The sequence below is a fragment of the Hylobates moloch genome, unplaced genomic scaffold (assembly GCF_009828535.3).
Source record: "Hylobates moloch isolate HMO894 unplaced genomic scaffold, HMol_V3 SCAFFOLD_34, whole genome shotgun sequence".
In the NCBI taxonomy this organism is placed as follows: domain Eukaryota; kingdom Metazoa; phylum Chordata; class Mammalia; order Primates; family Hylobatidae; genus Hylobates; species Hylobates moloch.
The window spans coordinates 1,568,051-1,588,483 of record NW_026652309.1 but is presented as its reverse complement, the minus strand read 5'-3'; the positions used below and the strand labels follow the sequence as shown (position 1 = coordinate 1,588,483).

At 43.4% G+C, this 20,433-nt stretch overlaps 4 protein-coding genes across 6 annotated transcripts in view; 2 read left to right on the top strand and 2 right to left on the bottom strand.

The window, feature by feature from the left end:
• Positions 1-4,635, bottom strand: part of LOC116463381 (synaptonemal complex protein 2) — a 100,596-nt gene extending 95,961 nt beyond the window's left edge. Inside the window, exon 1 of the transcript XR_009212036.1 lies at positions 4,606-4,635. The gene's annotated coding sequence lies outside the window, so the exon portion shown is untranslated. The remainder of the gene's footprint in view (positions 1-4,605) is intronic.
• A 3,054-nt stretch (positions 4,636-7,689) lies between these two features.
• LOC116463380 (protein phosphatase 1 regulatory subunit 3D) lies at positions 7,690-10,949 on the bottom strand. The gene has a single exon (XM_032146463.2). It carries the CDS (start codon positions 10,947-10,949, stop codon positions 10,050-10,052), a length of 900 nt encoding a protein of 299 aa, XP_032002354.1. The 3' UTR covers positions 7,690-10,049.
• LOC116463377 (protein FAM217B-like) lies at positions 9,082-19,659 on the top strand. 3 transcript variants are annotated; one of them, XM_058434610.1, is made up of 4 exons: positions 9,082-9,124; positions 13,203-13,314; positions 13,429-13,514; positions 14,947-19,659. In XM_058434610.1, the coding sequence occupies exon 4, from the start codon at positions 14,951-14,953 to the stop codon at positions 16,100-16,102; it is 1,152 nt and encodes a 383-aa protein (XP_058290593.1). In that variant the 5' UTR covers positions 9,082-9,124; positions 13,203-13,314; positions 13,429-13,514; positions 14,947-14,950; the 3' UTR covers positions 16,103-19,659. The 3 variants fall into 3 exon arrangements, with proteins under 3 accessions (XP_058290593.1, XP_058290592.1, XP_032002352.1); XM_058434609.1 differs by lacking the exon at positions 9,082-9,124 and adding an exon at positions 10,826-11,083; XM_032146461.2 differs by lacking the exon at positions 9,082-9,124 and adding an exon at positions 11,407-11,556.
• Positions 16,048-20,433, top strand: part of LOC116463378 (cadherin-like protein 26) — a 66,018-nt gene continuing 61,632 nt past the window's right edge. Inside the window, 1 exon segment of the mRNA XM_032146462.2 lies at positions 16,048-16,135. Within this exon segment, the coding sequence (XP_032002353.1) occupies positions 16,112-16,135 (24 nt within the window). The 5' untranslated portion in view covers positions 16,048-16,111.

Sequence of the window (20,433 nt, the reverse complement as noted above, 5' to 3'; positions counted from 1 at the left end):
TGGTGGGAAGTAAATAACTGCACTTTGAAAAAGAGTTTGATAGCATTGGGTAAAAATGTAAACTTGAATACCATATGACGCAGTAGTTCCACTTCTAATTTTACACTTTAAAGAAACTCAAAAGCACAAAGAGAATATACAAATATTTACTGAAGCATTTCTTCTAATATCAAGAAACTGAAACTGCCTCTGTCAGTGTGCTGGGTGAGGAGGTAAACATGACATGTGGTGAGTGATGCAACTGAATTCAGTAGCTGAATATAATGAAGAAGATCTGTATCTCAGAATACGGTGCATCTCAAACACAATATAAAGCATAAAAAATGCAGAATGAGATAATAGAGATTCTTTAAGTAAAATCTAAAGTATACTTAATAAAGGCTTATATGCACTGTTATTGATATGTGTGTATCTGTGTAAGACCAGAGGATACTTTATTAAAGAAGGATACAAATACTGGGCATATGAACATTGGATGATTTGCACAGGTAAGGAAAATAACCCTAGGGATAGGGAATAAAATGGACCAAAAGACAAAAAAAAAAAAGAGAATTTTGATTGTTTAATTTTTTATTTAGAGGAGCGTAGTAAAGCATGGTGTCTAGACTGAGAATACAATGGATTAAATTAACTGAATTCTGTTTCCTAAGGTTCAACATACACTCATATATACCCTTTCAATCACCACAACCATTAGGACAGAGCAAAAGAGGCCCCTGCTATGCGCTCTATATAGTGCAATCTCTTTCTCACTATCTCTTATTACGGAGCACACAGGCATCTCTATTAGCTCAAAATCCAGGACTCAGCCCTACCCCCAGAAAGTCTATAACCATGAACGCATTATTCATTCTCATAACTCTATCCTTCAGGCCCCTGGACTTCCTTTGCCTATGCCTATGAAAGAAGAGGACTGCAATTAATTACACTATTCTGCTTACTTTATGTGTGTCTGAATTTTCCATAATAAAAAAAATGCTTGAAGAAGTCGGGGAGTGTGAAGCCATAATTGAATAGAGAAGGTTTCAGATTGTGCTAATGCTAATATTTTAGTCTCTGCTTCAGAACAAAGATAGCATGTGAGCAAGTGCTTAGGTAAGAGAAAAGAGATGTTGTCAAATCCTTCCCCTGCAAAGCAAGAATACAGCTGATTCTTGCATGACGAGATATTACTTAACAGTGCCAAATGCCCATCTTCTTCCTTCTCTTTTTATTCCAATTTGTGACTCTAGAAATACCAGCAAATTAGTGCACAGTGTTTGCAACAGTAGCACATGGTGGCTGAGGAACATTCTGTAGTAGTAAGCAATCCATATTAATATATATGTGGATCTAGACATAAACTACGTGAACATGATATGGACTCTTTACATTAGACAGTAAGCAAACACTAAAATAGTGAATAAATGTATTGTTATATTTAATATGGTAATTATTCAAAAATAAGCAATTCCAGTGTTATTAAAATATTTTTAAGGAAACTATTCATTAATTACAATTCTATGATAATTTTAATATTTAAGAATTTTTTAAAGAAAAATACTTTTTACACCTATTTTATGTTTGTGATATAAACCCAAATTTGATACATTTTGAGTATAACACATTGAGTAATTACAGTTTTAACCCTTAGATCATGGCTGTCAATAGTAAGTCAGTAAACGTCTTCATTATAACATGATTTTTAAAATAAAAATGAACTATATGTAGTAACTTATGAATTATGTATTTTATCACTTATTCAAAGATTACCAGTCCATCATCAGCTATCCATAATAAATGCATTCAGTTATCTTTGGTACTTTTCAGGATTCAGTCATAAAAATAATAGCCTTGGCTGGTGGCTTATGCCTGTAATGCTGGTGGCTAGCACTGTGGGAGGCCCAGGCAAGAGGACTGCTCAAGCCCACGAGCTCCAGACCAGCATGGACAACATGGTGAGATCCTATTTCTACAAAAATAAAAGCCTGGCCTGGTGGCTCGCAGCTGTGGTCTAGCTAATCAGGAGGCTGAAGTGGGAGGTCCAGGTTTCAGTGAGCCATGTTCACGCTACTGCACTCCCACCTCGGCGACAGAGCAAGACCCTGTCTCAATAATAATAATAATAGCCATACATGTATTTTTCTATTTTTGATGCAGTGAAAGTGTATTTGTGAAATTTGAGCCTATTTTATTTTACAATTTGAAAACTTGATTTAAAACTTTAAATACTTAAAATATGTTGTGGGGGCTCCATTTATACTCTCTCCCTAGGGCCAGCAACTGTTGAAGCAGGCTTGCCCATTAGCATATGCTTTATCTGTTTTCAGAACTAAAGCAATTTGAAACAGTGTATTTTACAAAGTGCCCTGAGACGTTAATTACAGCACATAAAAAAGTACAGCCAAAGAGGCACATAAAGCTAACAAGATGGTTTTAGTTTCTTTTTTTTTTTTTTTTTTTTGAGACGGAGTCTCGCTCTTTCACCCAGGCTGGAGTGCAGTGGCGCGATCTCGGCTCACTGCAGGCTCCGCCCCCCGGGGTTCACGCCATTCTCCTGCCTCAGCCTCCCTTGTAGCTGGGACTACAGGCGCCTGCCACCTCGCCCGGCTAATTTTTTGTATTTTTAGTAGAGACGGGGTTTCACCGTGTTAGCCAGGATGGTCTTGATCTCCTGACCTCGTGATCCGCCCGCCTCGGCCTCCCAAAGTGCTGGGATTACAGGCGTGAGCCACCACGCCCAGCCGATGGTTTTAGTTTCTAATCTACTTTTGCACGAAGTCAGTTGGGGAAAAACAAACCAAGGAAAGCAAACTGAATAATCAGGTTACACACACACACGCCTCAAAGCTGAATGTATACAGGCCACAATAGAGTCAAAAGCACAGCACTATCCACAATATCAAACAAGTTAACATTTGCAAATGAAAGACAAGGCTAACTCTAAAAAGAAACAAAAGTTACACACTTATTTTTTCCAGCCTCATGAGGAAACAATTTAAAGGATCTTTAGGAACTACTACTATGTAACAGAACGACTGCGGAAACCGAGAACAGAATAATAATGTTTCAAGACAAGCATGGACTTACCTGTCAAGCAGGCTTTGGGCCGCAGTTTACTGAACTGGGGGACTGGTTAGCGAGCAACACGGAGAACTAGTAAGAAGATAACTGTGTATCTGCAGGCAGATAAAGGGGTTACGGATAAAAACAACAACAAAGAAAACAATTTGGCAGATGGGGGAGGCAAAGATTTTCCCCCAAAGGAAAAATTGCTGAATGAATGCAAGCAGCAGTGGATAATTCAAAGTCCCCTCTGCCATGGCAACCAACACAGTTAAGGTGTCCAAAAAGACATCAAAGGCGAATGAAGGGGAGAGAAGGCGTCCTCCTCCTCCTATCATGACTAAAATAAAAATATAGGCCAGGCGAGGTGGCTCACACCTGTAATCCCAGCACTTTGGGAGGCCAAGGCAGGTGGATCACCTGAGGTCAGGAGTTCGAGACTAGCTGGGCCAATATGGAGAAACCGTCTCTCTACTAAAAATACCAAATTAGCTGGGTGTGGTGGCGCGCCAGGTAGTCCCAGTTACTCCGGAGGCTGAAGCAGGAGAATCGCTTGAACCCGGGAGACGGAGGTTGCACTGACCCGAGATCGCACCACTAAACTCCAGCCTGGGTGATAGAGCGAGACTCCGTCTCAAAAAACAAAACAAAACAAAACGAAAAAAAAGTAGACGCTGCCGCATTCGCAGATGCTCGGCCAGCCTGGAGCCTAGTCCAGAAGAGGCCGCACGTGGAGCCACGTGTCGCACACCGAGCGCTCCAGGGCGGGTCAGGCCCAGCTGCACGAAGGGGGCGGCGGCCTCAGCTGCACGAAGGGGGCGGCGGCCTCAGCCGCAAGGAGAGGCGGCAGGTGGGGGCGGCGGGAGGGAAAGAGGGGGGAAGGGACTGACGGCGCGGAGCAGGGGGAACGTTTTGCGAGCACTCCCTTCTTCCCTAAGCGGAACTGGCAGTGGCAACAACGAGGCTGAAGGCGAAGTCCCTGCTCCCACCGCCGGCACAGTGACCCCTTTTTCCAAGGGTCGCCCCCGAACCAACAAAGCACACACACCCGAGATACGCCCCAGGCCGCAGCGCCAACCCCCCTGCAGGTGCCCCGGGGGCAGGCGAGCAGCGGTCCCCAGGGCTCCCGGCGCCACGGCTTCTCCCGCACCCACCCCTCAGCCTCCTCGGGCCAGCGACGCGCGCAGCCCCCGGCCCGCTCCCCGCTCGCCAGGCGCACCGCCCCGCGCCTCAGCCACCTTGACAGAGTCGCCCACGCGCGTGGGCGGCTGCGAGCGCCCATTTCCCATCCCCGAGGCCGAGGCCGAGGCCGGCGAGGCAGGTGCTGATGGGGAGCCTCGAGCCTGCGCGAGCCACCCTCGCCGCGAACTCTGCACAGCCCACGCCCTGGCCCAGCCTCGGGGCTTCCCCTCCGCCGAGTGCCGCAGAGCCGCACCCCCTCTCCCTCGGCAGCTTCCACAACGGCTCCGCATCAACCGTCGGAAGCTTGTCGCCTGCCGGCTTGGAAGGCCAAGCCGAAGCCGCACCCTCCCTCCGCGCCCCGCCGTGGGGGAAGCCCACCTAGGCACTCTGCTCAACCTGCCTGCGGAAGGAAGCCTCCACGTAGTGTCGGTGGAGCCGCCCCCTAAACCGCTGAGCGTCGCAACTCTGCGCCTCAGGGACCGCCGCGGCGCCTCAGGCGAACGGCGGAAGGCGGGAAGCGCCCGCCCAATCAGCGCCAGGTGCGGTCGATAGTGCGTCCAATCGGCGTCGCCGCCATCCAGGTCCCGCCCCCCAGACGCTCGCCGGGGTCGCCCGAGGCCTGAGCCAATGGGGACGCGGTGGGCGCGGCTCAGGCCGGGCCCTCAGGTGAGTGGGTCCCGGCTGTCCCCGCGCTTCGGCCCGTCCTCCCGCGCTGCGCTCTCCTGATGAACGCCCCGCGAGCGGAGTCGCCCCCGCCAGCGAGGGGACGCGCTGCCTTGACTGGGGCCCTGGCCCCGGGACAGGCGAGCAGGAAGGGATGGAAGGGACGGAAGCGCGGGCGGGACCAGGAGGAGCCCATCCCCGCGCCATGCGTCCCCAGAGCCACTGGGACCCGCGGCTCCAGCCAACCCTGCGGTGGCGAGCCGGAACGGGGAACCAGGGCGCCGGGTCGACGACTCCTGGGTGAGGCCCGGCTCCTGCCAGCAGGGGGCGCAGGGCCGCCTGGGCTCCTGGGTGCGGGTGCCGGAGGGCGGGAGGGACCGCAGGTCCCGAGACGGGGTGCTGAGCTGGGTACCCAACTGCGTATTCCTAGGCTCTTTCAGACGTTTCCATTTAAGATATCCATTTAACTTATGCAGCCAGCGGGTGCTTGTGTTAAAAATCGCAAGCCCTTTTGAGACAGGCACAGCCGCGAAAGGGTCTCCTTGCCCCTTGGCTCGCAGAGGGCGTCGGTGTTCGGCACTCAGTCTTCGGCGTGTTTTCCCCGTGCTCCCGTTCTGAGATGGAAACTGTTCCACGTGCACTGAGATGCAGCTCCGTCTAACAGCTTCGTAATTATTTAATCATGTGGATTAACTTCAGCCGAGGAATTCAAGCCTCCACCGATGAGCCTACACTTCTATTACAAATAATACTGCAGCAAACCACCTTTGGATTAATCAATATTTGTGTCGGATCAATTTTTAAAAGTTGAATTGTATGTGTAGTTAAACTTTTATAAGTATCTTCAAATAAAAAATTAAAATTATATTTTAATAACATTTTAGTTTCTTATCTCAAAGGCACTAATTGTTTAAAAATATGGGATTAGGATTTAAATGTGCGGTGGAAAGCACCTGAAAAAATAAACACAAGGGAATATAATCAAAGCTCCGTTGTGGACCAGAGCAGATCAAATCACATTAAATAAGCTCTCAGGTGTTTTAAATATTCTGCTTAGCTAGAATTACCTTCTTGGCAACTTTGTAACTACCCCATTGAACTTAATTTTGATATCTTAGTTTTTTCATTCAGAGCTGACAGATTACATATGCAATCTAAGGTACACAGGTGTACGCAGGGATTTGAGGGGATTTTATATGTTCAAAGTTTCAATGCTTTTGAATTCTTCATACGTTTAAGTATTATTAATATATAACACAAAATGTAACAAGATTGAAGAGTGCTTCAAAATTGTGACCTGGCAATTTTGCATAATTATTTTCATACCTAGTTTTCCGCCAATAGATCTAAGATCCTTCATGATGGAGTTGGGAATGCACAGGAATTTTCCTAATACACTTCAAAAATTAATAGTGATTTTTTTTACCTTGCCGCTTTTTAGTTGAAGAAAAATGTTAGAGCCTATTTTATTGCTTCATGTGTTCAGGAAGCCTGCGGATTATTTAGTAAACATCAGTAAACAACATGGAAGAAAAAAAGGGTATCACTAATTTTACTGTTAATTTTTTTTAAAGGTTTTAGACCATGGCGTTTCATGAAAAACCTTATTATAATCAAAATTTGGAAACTATGTGCAGTGGTTCACACATATACTCCCTGCACTTTGGGAGGCTGAGTTGATGGGCTTGCTTGAGGCCAGGAATTTGAAACTAGTCTGGGCAACATAGCTAGGCCCTATCTCTACAAAAAAAACAAAATTAGCCAGGCGTGGTGGCATGTGCCTGTGCACCTAGCTGCTCTACACCGGAGGCTGAGGTAGGAGAATTTTTCTTGAGCCCAGGAGCTGGAGGCTGCAGTGAGCTATGATTGCACCATTGCACTCCAACGTTGGTGACAAAGCAAGACCTTGTCTCAAAAAAGAGAAATACCATAATTTGGCTTTCAACTAATTTAGCTTTCTGAATCAACAAGCATTTATTTGGAATATTCTATATGTCATATAACAGGTAGAGAGATCATTGACTTTGAAATAGGTTTGAATGCTCAATTTGTTACTCACCAGCTATGGGACTTTAGGTGAATTACAGTTATGCATTGCTTAATGATAGGGGTAAGTTCTGGGAAAGGTGTCCTCCTCAAGCAATTCCGTTATTGTGTGAGTATCTTAGCATTTACTTACAAAAACCTAGATGGTATAGCCTACTACACACCTCAGGTATATATAGTACAGTCTATTGCTTCAAGGCTGCAAACCCGTACAGCATGTTACTGCACTGAATACGGTAGACAACTGTAACACAAGGGTATTTGTGTATCTAAACACAGAAAAGATACAGAAAAAAATCTGGTATAATTCCATGGACCCACGTCATATATACAGTTCCCCTGTTGAGTGAAATGTTATGCAGCCTATGGCTGTACTTAAACCTCTCTGAGCCTTGTTCTTTTCAGCTAAGAAAAAGGGGATATTGTCTACCAGGTAGCATGACATTCAGAATTAAATGAAATCACATATTTAAAGCACTTAGCACTGTGGCCAAGCAAATAAGGGAAGACAAATGTAAGTTTTCTTCCCCCATGTGCAAGACTTTGTACTTAGGTGAGGGTCATGATCCGGAAGGAAGACAGACACACACTCATTACTGCCTGCACAGTGTCATTAACTGTTGTAAGAGAAGTACATTAATGATCACATTCCTTGTATTCCCCTAGAGCTTTCTTCATATCTCATGCTGACCTGGCATATAAAATTGCATTTCCTTTTCTCAAAGACACACACAACAACTCTGCTACTGACGCTGAGGCACAATGACAAAATTTATTTTTGCCAAGGCTCTACATTTATCAGTGTTGTAGAAAGGATAAGACTTGCATGTGAAATGATTTAGACAAGAAGTTTCTAACGCTTGGTCTTCTGTAATTAGGCCACAAGAAAAACACTCCAGCATAATAGAATGGCTCACAGCTGTTTTTGCACATATACTTTAATACTTAGGTTTGGGTAAAATCATTTTAAATAACATATTAAAATATGTCTGGGGAGACAACCCAGCAATTGCACAGTCCACTAGAAAATTTTAACATCTAAGCAATATAACTGTTTTAGGGTCTGAAAGTTCTCCTTCAGCTGTTCCAATATTTAAGCTTTTAAATTTCATAATGTTGATATTTTTTAAAAGGCACGGGAGGTTCACTTAATATTAAATATATAACATTTACTTTATATTTCATGACCAGAACCTTTTTGGCAAGTGACTTTCACATAGATTATGAGATTCTCTACATGCCTTAAAATAAATCTGGCAGCTCTTAACTCATACCTAAATTCTCTGGACAATTGTCTTGCTCTCAGTTTTGGGGCCAGGGGCATAGCAGCCAAGGCCCTAACAGGCTTGCTGACCTAATTGGACAGTTTGTTAAATAGCAGGAAATGTAACCAGGCTTCTCTCTCTCTTGCATGTCAATGTAGTGAACATTGCTAATAGCCAGAGATTGTGCAATTTAGTCACAATATTTTAAGTCAAAATTCAGTGTTCTTAGATCAAAAGATACCGAAGAAAGCCATCCTTGTTCTTTGAATTATAAAAGCACAGAGGTTGCAATTATCAGAACCAAACTGGTTAAAAGCCGAAATGCATCCTTTCAGTATTGATTTGACAGATGCCAACAAGCATTAAAAAATTTAGAGTTAATTTCCTGGTGACAGGTAGCATAAAACTGATCAGACTGGTTTCAACTGTATCATAAACAAACTTCACAAATTGGAGATCTTGTCCTTCTTGGCTGTTTTTTTTGTTTGTTTGTTTTGCACACCTTAATTCTAGCACCTATTGTCAGACCACTGTTCAGCACCAAAAGAACTCCTCAGCCTGGAGTTCTTTGGAGTTTTAAGTGATTGCCTAACTCAGCAGGGAACAGTGGTCTTGACTTCTTGGTTGACGGTTTAAAAACATAAAAGAATTTAGTATTTTAAAACTGACAAATTAGAAAATGTTAGAAACTATCCGAAGGCACAAAGTATAAAGTTGGTGGGTACCTGATAAAACATGATGTATGTAAATATAGTTCAAAACAATTTAAAAGTATAAATATTTGTCAATTACTTTTCCTCCAGTGCTCTGGCTATTGCTGAAAACACCTAGTTCCACCTTGTAACTGGACTCCCAAAAGATGAATGCTGACATCTTCTGATGCTTAACAAGAAATAAAAATAGTCACCTTAATCATCAAAAAGGTAATTGCAAAGGGCACTGTTGCCTGAAATTCTCTAGTCACCTGAAAACTGAAATAACTGAGGCAAGACTTCTTAAAATGCTTAGTTTCAAACTTTAACAGAATGGCCTGATAATGATCAAACATGTACAGAGAAATACATGAAATCAGAATTGTGAATGCAGAGAAATAACTGTTTTGCTAGTTTAAAAGTTTGAAGCTTTTCCCTCCTCCCCAGCTGTTAATGTAGGAGAGACACAGCCTAACCAGGACAGTCTCAATGCCCAGGAATGGTTGTGTGATGACTGATAAAGCAGAAATTTCTTGCCTATTAATAGTTTTCCACTGTTAGAAGGCTACAGCCGTTGGCAATCAGATGTGGTCTCAGGTTTTCCTTGTCCTGGGGCAGGAACGCCTGGAGGGACCATGATGTGGGTCACACCGTACATTCTGTTTACTGTGGGCACAAACACATAACAGGACTTTTTTTTTTTTAGCTTATTAAATCGAGAATATTACTGAGGAGGCATCCGCCATGGGCTAAAGGTCCCAACATCACAATAATAAATAACAGCTATGTTTACAGAGACACATTCAGGACACATGCAAAAGCTTTTCCTAGCAGGAGGACATGGGCCTTTACAAAACAAGCTGCTTGGGCCTCCCCAGAGGGCCCACCCTCCCATGCACCTACCCCACCACCCTGCCCCAACTCATTACACAACTCGGCCTTCTGGCCACCTGAGGCTACTTTTTAAACCAAGTGACTCAGACGTTTCAAGTAGAAGATAAGATGGGCCACTGCCAGGGGACCTTGCAGCAGAAAATTAGGTCAGAGGACTTGCAGGGTGGTGAAGAACAACCAGATAGCTCTGAGAGGCCAGCAGGGAAATGACAGGAGGCGCAGCTTAGGTGTGGAGGCTCCAGGTGGCCGGTCCCCGCGCGGCTCAGATGAAGTGGATCCAGCTCTCTTCGCACTCCCCGCGAGGCATGTGCAGCGCGTGGTTGCGACATGTGAGGCTGTAGTCTCGGTGGTCGTTGTTGTCCCAGTACTCGGCACCCGCCACTCGGTAGCGCACTGCGAAGTGCACGCGGGAGCCGAGCTCCAGCAGGAAGGGCGGTACTGGGAAGCCGAAAGTGAAAACGTCCTCCGTGCCCTCGGGGCCTGCGGGCCCGCGCCACCGCGCCACCGCCTCGTGGGTACTGCGCCAGCCTGAGAAAGTGTAGCGCACAGCCACCTGCTTCTCGAAGGCCACGTTGCACACGCGCACTGTACCGCTGATGCCAAGGTCCGAGCAAGTGACACGCTCCAGGCACACGAGCTGCCGCTGCAGGCGCTCGCCAAAGTCGGCGGCCTCGACGGGCGGCGGGAAATCGGGCACCAAGCACTGCAGGGTGAACTCCAGGTCCTGGCTGCTGCAACACAGGTCCGAGTTGATGGCGAGCCGCGACAGCACGTGCAGCGGCACGGACGGGTCGTCTCCCGCGTTGAACACCTTGACCTGCGCCAGCTCCAAGCCCAGGGCGTCGGCGAAGCGCACGCGGAGCTGCCGGCTGCAGCCTGGCCGACACGCAGAGCCCGGCGCGCCCGCGGCCTTCTGGCGGCGCTCGGGGGAGCTGGGCAGGGAGCGCGCCCGCCGCAGGATGATGGGCCGCAGGCGGGGGTCGCAGCCCGACGGCGCAGGCGTTGGCGGCGGCGCGCGGCCCGGGCTCCCCGGGGGCCTACAGGGCCGGGGCTCCAGGGCCACGCCGCCGTCCAGGTCCGACAGGCAGCTGAGGCTCCGGGGGCCGAGCTTCCGGGATCCCAGGGCGCTAGGCAGGACCGCGGAGCTCGGGCCTCTGGACATGGCCCCGCCGGCCGTCGGAAGATGGGGAGACAGGGATGAGGGACGACCTCCGGACCCCGCGACAGCTCCCTCCGTGCTCAGAAGCCGCTGAGAGTCCACCGTGTCTGCAACCTGCGGGGGACCTCTCGGGCCCGGTGCGCGCCCTACCCTTGGTTCGCCACCTTGCCCCTCCAGTCCTTGTCCAGGTCCTCCGCTTCTTGCAGTTAAAGAAATTGTAAAAGTGGGGAGTTTTTCTCTAGTGGAAGCTTTCAGAGGCCTCCCGGGAGCGCAGGGTAGCGCCTCTTTTCTTCTTGCTTCCTTGGAGGTTCTTACAAGAAGGCTGCGTTCCGGGAGCCGCCCCTCCTACTTTCCCCGTCCGCGGCGTTACTTACAAGGCTGCAACTTGACCGGGTGCAACTTCCTAGCGAGCCTCTGCCCCGCCCCTCGTGACGCCGCCTGCAGGCGGGCCCCCGCCATCCTCAGCTCAGCCCAGGAGCTCAGCCGAGCTGCGCGCCGCCGCCTCCAGCTCCCCTGCCGCAGCGCGCCGCAGCCGGGCCTCCCCGCGCTGACGCCGGAGTGGAAGGAAGGCTGGCAGCCTCGTCACGTGTCCGCTGCAGTCGCGAAACAGGTCTGATCAATTTCTGTTTACGTCTGCCTGTACTGCGCGCCTATCGATCATAGACTTTGTCTGCACAAACGGAGGACAAGGAAAATGCATGCCGCGTGTCCTTAGATTTCTGGGTTGTGGATGGGGGGAGCGGTGGTGCAAAAACCGGCCCTTGCCAGGACCTGGTCTCAGGCTAATTTTAAACATCGAGGCCAGCCCACACTTTGGACAGGTTCACTGCAACCTGGACCCGTGGCCAGACCGAGGGAGCCTCACTGCGTAGAGGAGCAGCGTCATGTCCACATCACCCAGAATGCTTTGCCGCACCGAATGGCCAGCAGATTCCCTTGAGGGTGGGGAGGGGAGGTGCTGCCGTTGTCTTCCTGGACTCAGCGCCAGAGAGGAAGACAGGGGAACAAGAGTTATTACCCGCTGATGACTTCTGCAGCTGCCCTTCATCAGCCTCTGGCGCTTGGGGAGCATATTTTTAGCCAGAATCTCCGAGTTTTAGCTTTGTTTCCAAGCAAGCCAGAAACACCAACAAGGCCAGGAGCTTGTTTTCTGCCTCTTTAGAACCCTACAAGCATTCGTGTCTCTCACCCGGTAGCTTTGAGCACAAAACCCCACAGCCTTTGGTGTAAAGCATACCAGATGAAATGAAGTGGAAAAGATGCAAGTGCACTTTCCAGAGAAGTTTGGGGCCAGCCATTCCATTAAGAAGGTTCCTTTTTATTGTCCAGAGGGACAAAGCAGAAAGAAAACCAGACTAATGAAAGGGGCTTGATCCAAGAACATTTTATGCATCTAAAATGAGTCAAGGCTGTTGATTGTGGTATAATTCATTAAATGTGAGAGAGTGATTTTATTTATCATTGGATGTAAGCTAACTACAAAGGCTTACATGATTATTGTGGGAAAAATACAGGAAACTTTCAGGAAGAAAATAAAAATCTTCTATAATCACATCTCTTTTACAGAGACAGGTGATATGGGAAAAAGAAGTGTCCAATTTCCATTCAGCGCACTTTTAATAGGCCACTCAAAATGAGAGGGGAAAACAGCAATATGTGGTATAGGTCAACAATGTTTCACAAAGAGATATAATATGTAATATGTATGAATATATGGAAAATCTTATAATGGATTGATGTGAAAGAGAAGGCCAAAAATTGAATGGGAACGTTCCTCCTAGAGTTTAAGCTCCTTCAGAACAGGGACGTGCATAATCATTGCCATTTTTCTGGGTACTCCTGTAATTATTTGTTGAATGAATGATTGGGCAATGCAATGATTGAATGCTGGAATAAGACCTGACCTTATTTAGCCTTCCAAATTTCTTCAACATATTATTTCCAAGGAAGATTATACCTGTGTGTGAATAGGAAGAGAGAGAGATGGAATCATTCACAGTATTTATAGTAGTGTGATCCTGTGATCCTGTCTCTAATATCTACTGTAATAAGCAGAAAAGACAAAACTGTAAGCATAAGACAATGTCTCCCTTCCCCAGTATTTCACAACCTAGAGTGCAAACCACTATATGATCACAGCCCTAATATTTCAATATTATACAAGTATTAAAAAACAAACAAGTGAAAAACCAACCCAATACTGGTGGTAGGACCATTTGCAATCAATAGTTACTGACAGTATTCTGTTGCTTCTAGTTCCAGTGGTGAGGAGACCTTTCCAAATATAAGAGGAATAAAGAAGTCACCTCCCCAGCTGTCATCATCTTCCAGCAGATTGAGCAAGAATATTTTGAGCACTACAGGAAAGGTAATGTAAACTTAGAAGAAAAATCTTACTTAGATTTATTCTGTGATTTTTGTTTGCTTGCTTGTTTCTTGTTTACATGTTCACAGTATTTATTACTGCATCCCTGTTTTTTAGACAGTCCATCAAACCCTAGATGATGATCAGCCACGTGATTTTTTCAAGACGAGGAATAGGGTGAATGAATCTCATCAGAAAAGCAGGTAAATAGTTTTAGTATAATTGTTTTATCTTGCAAAAGGCTCATTATCTCTGTTGCCCAGATTGAATATGTGGAGTGGGGTAAAAAGTGTGTCTATAGATAAGAAATATACATTTATAATTTTTTTCTAGCAGAAATGAGTAGAAAAGTGGTTTAAGCATAATAGTGGATAAGGATTCCAATGGTCATAATTGTGGCAGTTGTTAGCAGAATTATAATTTTGAGTAAGTCCTTTAATCACTTTTCTATGTTAGTTTCCTTTTATATAAAAGGATACTGACAATAATTAATTTTTAGGAATGCATACTGACAGGCAGGAACAAAATGTTTTAACAGTGTTATGAATTCTGAATAATGGAGATTCCTTCATTTTTTTCATTTGTTTATTCAACATTTATTGAGTACACGTTGTATATTGGCAATGCTTTAATGTCCTCCATATTTATTAATTAAAACGTAGCACGTATTCAAATAGTTGCTTAGGTTGTTTGAAACCACTGGGCAAATGAACCTCTGAAGTTTCCAGAAAGCATGTTTACCACCCATTTCTATTCATTCTATCTGACTTATATTACAGAGAAGTATTATTAATCTTAAATGCCACGTTCTTGGTAAATAAATTGAAAAGAAGATATTTTCAACTCTGATGTGAGATTCAGCCTCAGAATAAATTATGCCAGAGAGAATTAGTTTCTATACTCATAATGCACACAGTATTCATTATTCCTTTTACCTGCTATTCACAAGGTAGCACTAAGACCCTGTGTTTTCATTCATATGTGTTATAGGGCACCATATGATTTTATTTCTGTTCTTTAAATACAATTTTCCCAAATGTGTTTTCTGTTTGAAAACATTGTAACAAGCTTTTGATTTAAGGTACAGGTTTGCATGTGCAATACTTTTATATATTAAAATTTCACTCAGCTCAGAATCGCCACTAATCAGTGATTAAACTGCACAACTTGCATGTTATGTCATATTTACACTTAATTTAAAATAGATATGTAAAATAAAACTGTTTTTACTTCTGAATGTTATTAAATGCTTTTGATCGTAACAATTCCAGAGTTCTACGACTGATTTTTTTCCAAACTAATGTTTTTTTTAAAGTACATATGATTGCACTAAAAGTATGAAACAAGCACTTTGAGAAATGTTAATGTTTTCCCTAAATGCTAATATTTGATATAAAATGGAAACTGTGCATTCTCTTTTGTCACATGCATTATATAATGTATCTCAGAGTATTATATGGGAAAATGTTCTGTAAAATTACCTATGTTGTAAGGAGTTTGGAAGCTGACATTTTCTAATGCCTAGTAATACCTGAGACAAAAAGGTACAACTAGAAGATTATTTTTGTTTGTTTAATTATAGCCAGACCATTGTTTGTCATATGTGGTAAGAATTGCAGTTGTATTTTCTCACAGCAATATGAATGCTGGCCCATCTTGGAATAAAGTGCAACATTCAAAGAATTCTTCAGGAAAAAGGCAGAGTAAATCCCAAGTACCCCACGCTTCTTCCCAGCCGAGAAGCAGCCTCACAGCTGTCACCCAGCCTACTGAAGAAAAACTTAAAGGAAGCATTTCCCTGGAAGCAAGACGAAAAAGGAATCCACTCGGTTCCAGGTGTCAGGGGGCCTCAGGGAATAAATTGTTTCTTGATTTTCAGTCAATGAAAATTATTAAAGAGGATGCTGATGAGGACAGTGCAAGTGATCTCTCTGATTCAGAAAGAATTCCCATTCCTCCTTCTCCCCTCACACCTCCTGATCTCAATCTTCGAGCTGAAGAAATTGACCCAGTTTACTTTGATCTTCACCCTGGTCAGGGCCATACAAAGCCTGAATACTATTATCCTAATTTCCTTCCACCCCCTTTCAGCTTCTGGGACTTACGAGATATGGCCCTGCTTCTGAACGCAGAGAACAAAACAGAAGCCGTGCCCCGAGTGGGAGGACTTCTTGGGAAGTATATCGATAGACTTATTCAGCTTGAGTGGCTGCAGGTCCAGACTGTACAGTGTGAAAAAGCAAAGGGGAGCAAAGCAAGACCCCCCACTGCCTCTGGGACCTCAGGGGCACTGAAAAGCCCTGGGAGAAGTCAGCTAATTGCTAGTGCTCTGTCCAAGCCACTACCTCACCAGGAACGGGCTTCCAAGTCAGGCCCTTCCCGAAAGAAACCTTTTCACCATGAAGAAATCCACCCATCACATTATGCATTTGAGACTTCCCCTAGACCCACTGATGTGCTTGGTGGTACCAGGTTTTGTTCTCAGAGGCAAACCCTTGACATGAGGACAGAAGAAAAGAAAAAGAAATCAAGTAAGAGTACGAAGCTGCAGCGTTGGGATCTGTCCTGCAGTGGAAGCAGCTCTAAGGTGGAGACCAACGGTAACATTCGAATTCCCAAACAGGCAGCTGTGATTCTGGACTCCGCAGATTCCTGTAAGGCCTCCAAAATACAAGCACACGCACATCCTAGGAAAAAGGGAAAGGCAGAGAGCTGTGGTCATGCCACTGTAGTGAGTGAGAAAAAACTGAAAACAAACGGAGTAAAGCAAAACACATATAAACTAAAATAAATACCTAAAATGATGAATTGCCAAGACCTGCAGGTACGTCAATATTAGAGCTCTTCCAAAAGTCAAAATACTGTGAATTTTAAGGAATTTTACAATTACTGACATTTAAGTAGTTGATTAGCATTTTTATCCACCTTTATTTCTACCCCTAGTGGGGTTATTTTCAAAGAGAGGTGTCTTTCAATAAGCCTTTCTTTGTATTGTCAGTCTTAGAGAAATGAGAGCCCTTTAGATAAAAATTACCTAAAATATGTGCGATATAAAGAAATAAAATGGCACCTCTCCAGGGAAAGTGTCAGTGAAACCCCGGCTACAGTAGCCGGCCTGTGTAGGGCAGCTAGTGGTGTTACCTCCCCATTCTCACATGCACGTAAGTATATAAAATAGTGCAGACTGTTTCAAATGGTGTGGAATCCTAAATGTTTAAAATAAGGCCCTTCTTTCCCACTCCCTTGCTTAGTTTTTTATAAACTCCTCAAGCAAAATTTGTGTTCATTTTACCCTTAGGAGAAGCTTTAGTTCTTTCTCAAGTCAGGGAGTAGTGAGTTTGTATTTTGAGTAGTCATTTATCACTAAGCTGGTTGCTCTTTAGAGAGATAGTGGAATCTAGTACTTCAATACATTTTCTCTGACATGGTTTTTTTTTTTTTTTTGTGGGGGAGCATTTTAAACTTAGAGGTGGTGGTAAAACCTACTTTTGGGTTCTCCAAACTAAGGTTCAAATAACTTGCAGAATTTTCAAAGTCAATGGGCTTAGCATGATTACTGCTGTTTGGTGGGGCTGAGAATGAAATATTTGACACTCTGGAATTGCTGGCATGTAAGGCTTCTTCAGAGAGGCACCACAGGGAAATCACTCTTTACAATTTGCAAAGGAAGGGCCTGTAAAAGGATCAAAACACATGGACCTACATTCGATGTAATAGTTACACAGTTACTGATTTGGGTTCCACACCCTGTGGTCCTTAGTCAAAAATAATGATCTGTTTCAGTTTGCAAGAGCAGGATTTTATTATTTTGCTTGGGGTGAGGGGCGGGAGAGTGGAATATGAATAAGGTTGCTGAATGAATTCTAAACTCCCTTATCTGGTCTTCAGGCTTCCCGACTCTCTCCAAGCCTTATTTAACTGCAGTTAAATAACATTTTCCTGTTCCTATAGTTGTGCTGTGAGATTTCTGTTTATATTTGCACAGTTTTTTAATACTGCCCATGTCATTATAGTTGATTTTATCCCTTTAAACAATTATTGTATTTGTTTTTGATGTAGAGGTTTCAATTTTTTCACCTTTGGGGCAGATGAAAAACTTGGCATTTTTCATTTGGGAATATATAATAGCTTGTAAACTTTTCAGACAGCAGTAAATGTCTGAAAAAATATCAAAACAGCATGAAGACAAGATTATGTAGCTATAATTATATGTGTATAATTATAAAAAACAATGTGCAAAGGTTACATTTTAAGGTCTTTTAAAATCTGATTTTAATCATACCAAATGACATATTTTTTATGGTATCCTTTTTCTTTCAAGACTTAATTTTCAGACTTGTACAAGTTCCTTCTTACATTCTTTTCCTCTGACACCATCCTACTGGAGAAAGCATACTTTTACACTAAGATCTTATTTTAAGCTTTTTATGTGAACAAAACATGTACATATAGTAAGCATTACTTCCGTAGTCCTCAAATATAGTATAACTTTTGTACTTAGTATATGTTTTATATTTGGAAAACAGCACTACTCTTGGTTTTCATGTAGTTCCTGAGTGATGTCTGTGTGTTCCTTGCCTGCCCTATTTTGTGAGCACAGATTAGTCTGTTATCCATGGCTGGCACTTCACTTATGATCCTTTCTCTGCTAGATTTTTATGCAGCTCTCTATGAAGTTTCATGGCCAATAGATATTCAAAAGCATGATATTCTATACATATGTGTATATGTATATATACCCTTTAATACTAAAGGGTTTATGCTGAGTTGCTGCCTTTCCCTGTAATGTATCCAAGTGCATGCTCTTAGAGACCTTAAATGGTTGAGGGTAAAGTGATTTATTAGTAATTCTACTTGCCTTGTGTATGTCTGAGCTGAAGACAATCATGATTAAGAAATTTAGAGGTGGCCAGGTGTGGTGGCTCACACCTGTAATCCCAGCACTTTGGGAGGCCAAGGCAGGCAGATCACCTGAGGTCGGGAGTTCAAGACCAGCCTGACCAACATGGAGAAACCCCCATCTCTACTAAAAATACAAAATTAGCCAGGCGTCGTGGCACATGGCCGTAATCCCAGCTACTCGGGAGGCTGAGGCAGGAGAATCACTTGAACCCGGGAGGCGGAGGTTGTAGTGAGCCAAGATTGCGCCATTGCACTCCAGCCTGGGCAACAAGAGCGAAACTCCGTTTCAAAAAAGAAAAAAAAAAAGAAATTTAGAAGTAATGCCTCATAATATTTGTTCCCAGCTTTTTAAATTGAAGCTGGTTGCATAATCTGGGGAATAGTCATAATTTCATGTGTTAAACAGTTTTAAAAGCCTGCAAAAGTGACTTTGCTTGTTTACTTTCTGCCTCAGATTGACTATTTTAACCAATATTATCACGACTGGATCATAGCTCCTAGTGAATATCATGAAGTGTTTTAAAGTTAGGTCTATTACAGAATTAACATAAGCACAATTTTAATTTTATGATATCTGATACACCTATCTAATACATCTTAATGCACTAAATGCTGCCGATAAGAATCTTGCTATTTTTCAAAGAGACAACATTGGAAAGTTGAATCATGAACTCATTCAGTTCATCAAGTCAAAAGCACTGAGTGTTTTGCTAGTCTAATGACATGGGTCATTGTATTTCCAAGAAGTGCCTCTCATCTCTGGGGAGTTGTTTACTCTGCATTTAAACCAATTAAAACAATCCAAGTTTTTTTTTTAAAAAAAAGAAAAATATTTTAGGCTTGGAATTATCTAATGGAAAAAATGTAAAAAAGTACAAAAATGGACTAAAAATGTATCAGTATTTGCTATGATTACTTAGGTTTAGACTTTCTCAACTTCTTAGATGACTAAATGGGCTGAAGACTTGTAACTAACTTGAATAGGGTAGACTTCATACCCTATGACAAAAAGGATGGGGAAGAGAATATCATTGGTCTTGCCATATACCTACTAGCTAAAAGGAAAATGGTTTGTAGTTGTTCTTGGGCCTATTGTGTTGCTTTTCAGAAGGACGTAAGACTTTCTACTTTATCTGATATGGATATTGTCTACTTCCTCATTCCTTTATGCTCATTTATTGAGTAGTTACATAGAAATATAAAACTCTTGGTGGTACTGTATTTTAAGGTAATTCAGAAGCAGTATTTATTATTTATTTATGTACATGTACAGGACACTATTCAAAATGGCTTGAAAATATTTAGCATGTTTGTTATTTGCTGTTATATTGTATGTTTAGTTTTATATGTGATAAACAGAATTGATGTAAGTTTTTGTGGACTTGAATTTCTCCTTCCTTGAGATCAATTAAACAGCAGAAAAATATTGTCTGGATTTTTCTGGTATTGTTTTGTTTTGCTTTTCATGCAGTTCTCTTCTGAAGCTTGCCTTTATTTTCTCCCGGGTTATTTAAAAGAATTGCCCAGGATGAAATGCTGTTCCAAGTCCTGTCTTAACACTAAGCGACATGGGTGGCCAAAGCACAGGTTAACATTACCGGATATAGTTGAGAAGCCTTGCAGTACATTTCTTGAGTCTCTCTTCCACTTATTACCCCTTGTTGAGGATTAATTAGGGGAGCAGGATGCAAATTCAGTAAGCATAAATTAAGGTAACCTGTGATGTAATGAACTTGCCCCTTTATGTACATATCCGGAAATGAGTACGGTCTCTTTCAAGGAAGTGGCCTGGTTAGGAGATGGCAGTTTTGAGCAGCTCCAGCTGCAAACATTCTGAAAGGCCCTCTGCTCTTCTTTCTAACTTCACTCTGACAATAGGGTGCATTCTTTTGAGTCTACCAAATTGTGGCAGTAATGTTCAGTGGCTTAAAAAGTAAGTTTTTGGATATGTTTTGAAAATTAACCATGCTGGAGGTTTAAAATCTTTTTTTTTTTTTGGTACAAGAAATGTATTATTTTGGGCTTTTGCTGTTTTATTATCCACAAGGTGGCGACTAAACCCTTTCAGAGAGCAGTGAATTTGGCCTGTGAGTGCCTTCTAGTCAATAAAAAGGTTTTTACTGGAATCAAAAAGAAATGGAGAGAAAAAGACTTTTTGACTTCAGGCCCAAAGCATGTTCTTTATTTGACTTCACTCTGCCATCAGAGAATACAGTGGTC